The sequence below is a fragment of the Haliotis asinina genome, chromosome 15 (genome assembly GCF_037392515.1).
Source record: "Haliotis asinina isolate JCU_RB_2024 chromosome 15, JCU_Hal_asi_v2, whole genome shotgun sequence".
In the NCBI taxonomy this organism is placed as follows: Eukaryota; Metazoa; Mollusca; class Gastropoda; order Lepetellida; family Haliotidae; genus Haliotis; species Haliotis asinina.
Genome location: NC_090294.1, coordinates 18,614,770 through 18,625,937, shown reverse-complemented (window position 1 = coordinate 18,625,937; position 11,168 = coordinate 18,614,770). Strand labels below are relative to the sequence as shown.

The 11,168-nt window shown below is 39.2% G+C and overlaps 1 protein-coding gene across 1 annotated transcript; it reads left to right on the top strand.

Annotated features, from left to right (window-relative positions):
* Nucleotides 1-3,212: 3,212 nt before the first annotated feature.
* On the top strand, nt 3,213-9,741 carry LOC137266120 (collagen alpha-1(XII) chain-like). Its single transcript, XM_067801616.1, has 5 exons — nt 3,213-3,272; nt 4,478-5,044; nt 5,489-5,572; nt 6,200-6,694; nt 7,047-9,741. The coding sequence occupies exons 2-5, from the start codon at nt 4,498-4,500 to the stop codon at nt 7,337-7,339; spliced, it is 1,419 nt and encodes a 472-aa protein (XP_067657717.1). The 5' UTR covers nt 3,213-3,272; nt 4,478-4,497; the 3' UTR covers nt 7,340-9,741.
* The last annotated feature ends 1,427 nt before the right edge of the window (nt 9,742-11,168 follow it).

Below are 11,168 nucleotides of genomic sequence, written 5' to 3'. Positions count from 1 at the left end.
AATAAAGCTCTGTGACAATTGCGTCGCAATCAAGTGGTCTTTCTTTGTCCTTTTACGCCCACCCATGTCTGTCAGGAAACATACGAGGTAAATAAATATTATTTCATCTAATGACGCGGTGTGGAGGTAATGTGTTGAATATATCATCAGTTTTTGTTACCTGATCTGGCTGGTACTGTACACGTCTGTGCTGTAAAAGGTCCTTTGAATACAAAGCTTGTATCAGATAGAAATACAAGTCTATTCAGTACACGGCCACATGGTCATCATACAATCATTTGCATATGGTATTGATATTTTAGGGCTCATGCTAATCAAGAGGAACACTTCTAATGTGCTTAAGTACATAATACGGAAAAATACTAACATCATTTTTGATACAGTCATTTCATAACGTTAATAAAAACGGTATTTGGATCAAAATCAGTCTGAATATACCTTAACCTGAAATCAGAACGATACCGTTCACACTTAAGGAGTATAAAATTTCGTAACATTTTCATCATTCATTTTACAAAATAAACATAATCTCTCACTGTAATTAACTTTGCTGTACCTTTCGGTTTCATCTGCTAAATTAAAAATAATTTACAAGATGATCAGTGAATCTCCAGGAAGACGACAAACGTTGAACCTGGTACCTACGGCGGAAACACTCCAACAGAAATAACTAGAGCTGTAACGATGAATAGTACTATCGATAATCGTGATATTTTATCACACGGTGAATATATCGATACTTTTTTCGTAACGTGATACGTATCGTAACCCTAAAAATTGTTAATTGTCACTAAAAATTGACGTGTGTGTCAAAATCTACACTGTTGCTTGATATGCTTATACTTATTTGAAGAAAATAATTAAAGATAACATATTGTGATGTAGATCAAATCGTATCATATCGTTCCAACGTATCGTGACTTTTCTGTATCGTCACACCTCTAGAAATAAAATTATGCCGAATAATTCCTAGTATCAAGTATGTCTTAGAAATACAGTTCAAACCACACACTGCAAGCATATGGTTTGCATAGTGATTTCAGTCTTTCAACCTTTCCCATTTACAAACAACATGGACAAGATTTACATCACCGACAAATAAACCATGATTTAAATACATATTTGCATTTTTCACATTTTTTGATGTCCTTAATCGCAATCCAATATTAATTACACTGTTGCCCCTATTAAGAAGTACTAGTGTATCTATCTACACATGCAAACAGATTTGCAAATGTTCACAAGTGATAGAAACGACACCTTTACCGACAGTGTATTTCAAATCTATGTTTAGTTTCCCGCCGGTTTATTAAGCAACAAATAGCGGATTTGGGCAAGTTTGGTCACCAGTGTATAGTATTGTATGTTAACGTTTTTCCTGTGTTTTTTCCCCATAACTTTTTATGCGTTTTCCCTTGACTTTCATTCCTGTATTCTTAGAAAAACATGTTTCTTTCTTAAAATCCATTTTACGTTTATGTATTTCTCTATTCATTCCTTTCGACATGATTCCAAACAATCGACATGATTCCAAACAACCAATGGTTGGTGCATTCACATAGCCGGGATGGGCACGTGACAGAAAAAGATGCAGTGATATGTATCCTTTTGTTAAGAGATGGAGTTTTCACAGCATTGCTAGCATTCTGCAGAGAAATATATGCATACAAGTTTGAATGCACTCTTCAGCAGGATCTACGTTTCATGCTCCTAGATGCTACGTCTTGAGCACTAATTATAACATGTTTCTTATCGTGTATGCTCTCGGGAAGTATCAGATTGGACAACTCACCAAAAGGAACCAGCTACGTACCTGTATACCTCTAACGTTCTGAACCTTCTGTCACGCATATACGCACATGTCACAGTCTGTGTGCCCTTGTCATAGCCTGTACGCAGGTGTCATGGTCTCTAGGCTCAAGTGAAAGTGACCATATGTACATTTCACTGAGGACACGTTTTTTTCTGCTGGGCAATGCCGCGCTCAACACTCGGCAGTATACCAACTATATAGCGGCAGTCTGTAAATAATCGAATCTGGATTGCGAATCCAGTGATCGACATCATGAGGATAGATCTACGCACCTTAGATATCCCGGAATACGATGGCATGTGTTTACCAAGTCACCCGACCTGACCACCCGATCCCGTTAGTCGCCCATTACGAGAGAGGGAGTTAGTGAGTTCAGTTTCACGCCTCACTCGGCAGTATTCCAGGTATATGGCGGCAGTCAGTAAAAAGATCGAGTCTGAACCAGACAATCCAATGATCAAAAGCATGCGCATCGATCTACGCAATGGGAAATCGATGTCATGTGTGAACCAAGTTAGGTAGCCTGACCACCCGATCCCGTTAGTGGCCTCTGACAAGTAATGTCGCCTTTTGTGGCAAGCATGCTTTGCTGAAGACCTATTCTAACCCGTATCTCCATGGGTATTGCGGTGTGTGCACTCACATCACGGCCTTCCCGGACGCCAATGCCATGGAGTCTACGCTCATGTCACGGCCTGCTCACAATTGAGCTAATGACATTTGCCCTTGCCTATGTACGCAAGCTTCTATGTATGTATGTATGCGTGCGTGCGTGCGTGCGTGCGTGCGTGCGTGCGTGTATGTATGTACGTGTGTGCGTGCGTGTTTGTGTGTGTCTCTCTCAGTGTGCGTTCGTGTAATATGTGCGTTTGTATGTATATATGTGTATATATGTTTGTGTATATGTGTAGATACGTGTGTGTATGTATGTATGTATATATATTTTAGGTAGATATGTACGTATATGTGTGCGCGTATAGTATGTCTGTACGTAATGATGTGTGTATATGTGTATATATGGACTAATATAACGGCCGATGGAATTCCATTTTCGTCACTGAGTCAACCATATTTCCCTATGTGGTTATTCCAGTGAATAATTGACTTGCCTTTGTGTGTGTTTGTAACTATTGTGTCTAAACGCATGGCTGATTTTGAGATTATTGGACGCATATAGCTGCGACAAGTGCTATACCAATGTACTATGTCTTTCCAAAACGTCATCATTGTGTCGTTGTAAATAGCTTCATTGCCCAAGCGCGGCAGTTATAAGTTTTCTTTTGTTTCAGAAGGTATCGGTCTCTATAAAACGGCAAAGGTTGTTAATATATACTTAGTATTTATGAATTAAAGCAGGATATAAATCTTACTTTTTTATGGTTTGTTTCAGCAGCAATAGGACGGTTCTTATTTCCGAAGGAACACGACAACAAACCGCCAAGATTTGAACCTCTGAACAGTAAGAACACCGTCGAATTCTTATCCAATATGTTGTATGTAAGGTTACACATAGTTACTTCACTTACTTACTTCGCAGTGCTCAAAACATTATACTTATAATCCTTATGGCAAAATGTCTCACTATGATTGATCTTTCATTAATAATTTCACTAGCATGCAGTATTATCAAAGTTATACATGACATGTTTGGAATGCACGTGTATCGAGAAAAGATCAATTATTCAGGAACACTGCTTTCTGTTCTCTGTCGACAGCTTTTGATTTCTAATTTTATTGATATATGACATGATCTTTAATTGTTCTCGTCACAATACATGAAATATTGCCGATGTGACTATCAATATTAATTTACTCACTCAGTAACAATGCGATGGCAAATGTTGAACTAAGTAAAGCACCATTTTGTCGAACTTACGGTTGATTTCTGTATCACACAGCTCGAATATTGACGTCGATAACTTTGGCGCAGCTGTGTATTTGAGTGAGTGGGTGAGTGTTAGTTTAACGCTGCTTTTAGCAATATTCCAGCCATATCACGGCGGGGGACAAATGAAATGGAAATTTGTTTTTGGATTAAAACTTGAAAATGTACACTGTATCTGCCTAAAGGAAGTAACAAAAAGTGCTCTGGGACCCACAAGACATCGCTAGAGTGAGTGAGTGAATATTTTACGTCGCATCAACATTATGTCAGGCGTACAGCGACGAGACCAAGTCAACACATATTCACAAGTACAAGTACAAAATTTAAGGGGAGGTTCTTGAGGTTTCTTCATTGCAGTGTTCGTGACAATATCAAAATTATTCTGTTTCTATATATAATTGTCTCTTTGCAAATTTGTATGGTATGTACCTCATGCCATATGATCTATGAAGATAAGAACTGGTTCTCATAACCCATGTTTGTAAAATGAGACGAGTAACGGAACTAGGCGGTCAGGCACGCTGACTTGTTTGGCATACGTCATAGCGTCCCATTTGCGTAGATCGATGTCTATACTGTTGATCACTGGATTGTCTGGTCCAGACTTGATTATTTACAGACTGCCGCCTTAAAGATGGAATATGGCTGGGTGTGGCGTTAAACAACAAACTAACCAACCTCAAACCATTTCTATTTGGTCATACCCTATAAATATTTCAACCGGTCCTTTCTCAGGCTGAGCATGATGATATTATCTAGGGATGTCACCATTTTTTCAGCCACCGTTGATGATTTCTCGATGGATCTGGTTATACTTCTGGACTCGTCTCATAGCGTTGGTGCCACCAATTTCGGTCGTCTTAAAGCAGTCATGGTAGACGTGGTCACGGCTGCCAGTATTGACGATGGACAGGTCCGGGTAGCAGTGGTCACCTTTTCCACCTCTTCCGCCATTGAATTCTGTCTCGGTGACTTCACGTCAAAGAAAGATGTTCAAAAGAAGATTCAGGGGATAGGTTATTTAAATGGATATACAAATATTGCCTCCGGTCTCTGTTTGGTCAAAGACGATGTGTTTCAGGTAACTAAGGGGGATAGACCTGACGTTAGGAACGTTCTACTGCTTATAGTTGGTGGACCTTCAAATGTCCGTTCATCCTTGACCATACCTACGGCAACGCTTGTAAAGGAATCTGGTGTCCATATATTTGTTCTCGGCATACAAGACGCTGACGTTGATGAAATTACGAGCATCGCCTCCGAACCAACAGAGTTCAACTATATCATGGGACAATTTGATGATCTTAAGCATATAGAGGAAGATCTATTCAAAACTATGTGCACAGGTAAGCCTGTCGAATGTATTGGAGTGATACACATGAAGAGAGTATAACAGCACCATATCTGCGTCCGGTTTACTGGAATACAAACATCAGTGGATTGTGAGGCTGACGTATTTATTACCACTCTACGCATTAAACAGCCTGAAAGAACACAGGAAATATATTTAAATACAATTAAATAAATAATGCATGTACAAATTCAAATCACTCATCAAGTGTACAGAATTCATCTGATCAAATACATCTGGACATCGATACAAATATGCAACGATCATAAAAGCTGTAGGTTTCTTATGATATTACAATTAAAACTTATGAAAGAAATATACCCTTAGCCTGAAAATATGGAGGTATGGTCAACTGATCAGTGTGTTGCACCTTGCCATCATGAAATATATGACTGTAATTTGTTAGTAACACTGCAATCACATTTTATTTACTTTAAAGGTGTCGCTCGTGCTGAAGCCATGTCGTCGTCTGTGACAACAACGGCGAAAGAAACACATACGACTACAGACGTGCCCACCACAGGTTGGGATGATGCATTCGTCACACACTGAATACAGATGAACATGTCCATAAAAACTGACAAAAATTGATTAACAGGGGGCAGTTTTCTTAAATGTACTGTCAATAGTAAGGTGCTTGTTTAAGGTTAAGGTGCCTTCCATCAAATATATATAACATGTGAGTGTCAAGTATGTCAAGTAGTAAGTATGTGCTTCTAGCAATATTGCAGCAATATCACGGCGGGTGACATGGACTTTGCACATAATATCTATGGGGGGGAATCGAACCCGGGTCTTCGGCGCGACAAACGAACGCTTTAACTACTACGGTACCGTGCAAGTATTTCACGTGGCTGTGCGAGTACCAATCATCAAAAACGTTCCCAAAACGTTCCCAAAACGCCCCCGTTTTGTACACAAATCGGTGTCACCTTTCCAAATACTAACCCATGCAGAGAACTGGTCTCAGCCCATAACAGCTACTTGCGGCACTGGGTGGTCAGGCTTGCTGACTGAGTTGATCGATGTTAATGGTGTTGATCACTGGATTATCCGGCCCTGACTGGAATGTGTGTTAGCATTGCCATAATCTGGAAATATCGGGGACGTCACTGCTGTTTCATTTGCAATCTTTGCTCCATCCTTGCAGGGGTGACAACAAACGGGGATACGACACCTACCGTTACTACCATGCCTGTTACCTCAATGACTGAAACAACACTTTCCTCTATGACAACTACGGGCACGACTGCTACAAGTACGTCTGAAATAAGGGTGACAACGACAAAACCAACGTTCATGTCCACGACACTTGCCGGTAATACCAAGTCGTTCACGTCTCTGGCCTGGACAACTATAGATGGGTTGACGGCAACAAACTCAACATCTTCCTTCACAACACCAGAAAGCACCGGAACCACCACCACCACCACCACCATCCCTGTTACCTCAACGAAAAGCGACACAACAGTAACCACGTCCTTCTACACAAGGCCTAAGGGTTCTACCACCCCTTCAACATCTATGACCATGATATCTACGACAGGGGCGACCACGACAATACCCACGGACACTACCAACCCTGCCTCAACAACGACCTCGGCACCAACAGCTGGGTTGAAAACGGATAAATCAACGACTGCAGGTAGCACAATGGAACACAAACCAACCCAAAGAGATTACAGCAAATGCAACTGTGATAAAGTAATCACAAATCAGAAATGTGATTACATCGCTTAATGACTTACATCCGAGTTATTTGACTGGCATTCTAGAAAATGGAGGCACAGAGATGACAGAACTTTATGGAGGGTCCACTACTTTATTTTGACAATGCGACTTTCTGGTATATTCCTATACCGTTTTGTTTGAGTGGCATTGAGTAGGGTATAGCAGCCTATACCGAAACGTCGCCATTGTCTACATAAAGAACCTGGTCATCCATAAAGTTTTGTCATCACTTATCCCTACCAACAATCTACCCTGTTCTCTTACAGGTTTCAAAACACCCAATGCCTGTTACCGTCAGTGTGACCAGGCGGCAGCCGTCACTGCAGAGACTACAGGTGACTTCCACAAAGATCTCCAGCTGCCCAAACAGGAACTGTACAGGCAGATCGGCAAGAGGACATCTACATCGAACCTCTCCGAGAGTGAAATGATGACTGGATTGGGAGTATCTCTTGTACTGTTGGCTCCATTTGCGTTCCTGGTCGGATGGGATGTCCTTGATTTCATCAGATACATCGACAGAAGGTTCCGAAACAGAAACAGGCAGGGATTGTATTGATAAATATTCACACTTTCCCCTCCATCCATGTAAGAGTCGCCATAGATAGCATAATACTGTTGAGACGTGAAACATCACTCGCTCAGTATCCGAATATGTCAGAGGGTCAAAGGGGCTACAGATCTGGGAATACAGGCGATGAATAATCCAGAATGCAATTTGCCTTTGGTAGTCGTTGTTTCTGTTGAAATGAGTTCCTTTCATACACTCAGCAAATCCGATGGCTCTGATAATGTCCAGCGTGCCCTCTACAGGAATTCCACTGATGATCAGAATATAATTTTCACCATTATTATGCCTTTTAAGCCCGATGGAATCCTTGTTCGAGGCCGGTGCGAGACGGATTGTGCTCTTGTCTATATTATTTAGTTCTTGTTTCCAAAGATGAGGCACACAATTCCAACCCGCTTTTGGATCCACATATTGTTGTTATGTTATCTGACAACATCGGTGTTGTATCGTTATACTTGGTGTATGTCCGCTCTGCACAACTGCAAGCTCATTGAAGTCATTCCACTGTAATGTCCGCGTATGTCTTACATTCATCGCATCTGAGTTTTTTCAAAAAGCGGAATCTACGATTTTTCAAAGAAAAGATGAGAACATAATTCTCATGTAAAGAATATTCTGAGTGGGCCGACATGTCTTGGTAACGTTAAGACCTTATTTGGTCATGTCTATTTAAGTACCATGAAGGGTACCATGAACTTCTAAAGGAATATAGAATGTGAAAGCTGACTGTCTATGAGATGGAAGGTGAGGAACGATCTTAGATGCACAGCCTAAAGTTAACCTTGCTCCATTGCGGTAGTGAAAGCGAAGTCAATAGATGGTAATTATATCCTTTAAAGAAGCATGTCTAGATCAGCGGTCAGTAAGCCAGTCTATATAATTGTATTTATTGAAACTATTAATTAGCAAACAACATCAAAACTGTTCGGGAAGAACGTACAGAAGACTTAAGCTCCCAACCAGTTGGCACCTGTTTCTGTTTGTGATTCATTGTAACTTGAAATCGTGGTTTAAGATAACTAAGACAAAACAAGGTCAGTGAATATACAGAAAGGATTGGATAAAGTTACTTGGCATAACTAGGTATGTAACTGGGATCCGGATAAGCAGCGATTGTGTACCTCTCTTTGTTGATCTGTTTATTTGTGCACATGAGATAGAATGCAGCCTAAATTTGTGAAAATATTACCAAGGGATTCCGTCCAAGACGTTTCAACTCATGTACATGTATATTTATAACATTATGTCGTCCAGTAAGGGTCAGTAGTCAGTTACATTCCACTGTAAGTAAATGCACGATGCACAGAGACAAAATGCTGGCCACATAATTGCTCTACGAAGGAATGATTCAACTGTCCTTAGTGTTGAGAAGTGTTACAGCTGTTCCACACTTTCGTGTGCGTTTCAAAACATCTGAGATAAACGCGAGCATGCTGATTTTACGAACGTTTCATAGACTACTGTTAAGATTTGTTTCAGGAGAGTTGAACAACATTCAACACTTAGATGTGATGCTATGGAAAGGATGGGATATAGCCATCAATTTAATCAACATAGTCTTAAAGAATCTTTATCCACTGACAGTTTTACGTTCATCAAAACCTTTTCTATTCTTTTTTAAAGAATATGTTGATGAAAATGTGATGTGTAAATTTACCCCAAATAACTTTTCATCTTCTGCATTTACAAATGTAAGCTCTAATTATTCATAATCAGGAAGAACCCGAATGTCAAAGATTCAGACCTTTTCCCAACAATTCAGACTTCTAATTTACAATAAACTAAAAACGGCCACATAAATATGATTTTGGAATAAATCATTTATGATTTTAGAGTGTATTGTATTGAACAAAATACCTCTCCGGATTCTGATAATTACAGCTAAAATCTATCTGTTGTGTTTGTAGAGCAGGATTTACTACATTTTAAATTGTTTTCTTATTTTAGTTTGACTGTAACCTTTACTAAATCATAGTTTACAAACGTTCATCGATATCCAGTCACATTAAACCACGATTTTATAGGCCACATAACAATCAATTATTATTTTCACTTTTCAAAACGGAGCAGCTTGTGTTAGGACAGAAAAACACCTGTAGGCAGTTATACTACTAAAGGTACATGGTAGGTTCAATGATGGTTTCGTGTTTGAAATGTTAAAAACTTGCTTTGTCAAATTATTATGGTTATTTTTCAGAAAGAGCTTAGAGTTTCATTTCAGACAAAAATAATCAGTAACAATTCAGCGTCGTGTTTGTTTTATGTTTAATGTTTAATGTTTATACTTATTAAACTGTATGATGTTAAACATGTATATAGTTATATCTACGCTTATCAGCTGAATATCGTTTCTCTTTTTATGCTATGAAAAATAAAACGGAATATAACTACCTTGTTTTCATCATGTTTATTATACATCTTTGGTTCCGAAGAAAGTGTGCGTGCGTGTGTGTCTGTCTGTCTGTCTGTGTCTGTGTGTCTGTATGTATGTGTTTGTGTGTCTGTGTGTGTGCGAGCGCGTGCTTGTGTGTATGTGTCTAAGTGTGTGTCTATGTTGTTTGTTTGTGTGACTGTGTGTGTATGTGTGTGCACTTATGTAAGTGCACTTATGTGAGTGCATACTGTTTTGCCTCTGAATTTGTACAGCCACCCTTTCTTGTACTGCTGTAGTTACACCATTCTTATCAGCCTTCTCACATACTCCAATACTGACTTTCACCTTTAAATTGGAATATATTATAGTATATATTACAGAAATGCCGATCGTGCATGTCATTGCACTCCTAAAACAACAAATCAAGTTCGACCCATCCTCAAAATAATCAACACCATCTTTGTGCTACGTAAAATTTACGTTGATTTAAGAAGCACCGTAAAATATAGTGTTCAGTCGCGAACTGAATAGCCTCTATATGAATTGCTTCTTGGTTGACACTGGCATTGTTTGCGGATGGCAAGAAACTATTTTTCAGCGATACACTTTATCGGGAGACGTTCACAAATAGAACAAATCTTATCACGAAAAATCCTGGTCCTTCTCACACGACTTATTTTGATAACTGATATGTTATGGAATATTTACGTAATACACATATATTGTTATGAAACAGTAGTATTGATGAGGTTTTATATCTTGTGCAAATTATAAACGTTTCAGTAAGTTACAAGCCTGTTCGGTCGACATTCATACATACAGAGGAGTGATCTGGCTCTATGAATCATTATCAGATTAGGCTGCATAAAAATGAACTGTTTCTCGGGCACATTTGTTTTCAAAAGTGACGAGGGTGGCAGGACTTTATTTTTAATTTTTGATAGACAAAAAGTGAGGGTGGAACACGCTTTTGTTTGTTTTTAGTCAGAAATATATACAGATTGGAAAGTTTAGCACGTGTTAATGATTCAGTCACGCTCGTTTTTACAGACACTCATTATTGCAGTGGACAAATTGATGATCGCGATGCGGCCAGTCCAAAGTGTCCTTTTTAGATGGCAATATAAATTTGTTACGCGCACAAATAAAAGTGACGCGCCGATGCCCGAGATACATTTGACTTTTTAATTTAGCCTAATTAGTTCAAGGGCGGAAGGGAGTGAAACACTGGTTATTTGATATGTCGTCATTGGTAGTTTTAGAAACAATGAATTAAATTAAATTAATACAAAAGACGAAAAATCTTTGAACGGACCTAAAGAAATACAGTGGCACAAGCATTCCCAAACATTGATCTAAGGTTGTCTTCGGCCACCCGTATTTCATGTCAACCTCTTCACCAGCTTGAACAAGAGAACGGTTGAAAAATACATATAAATTAAG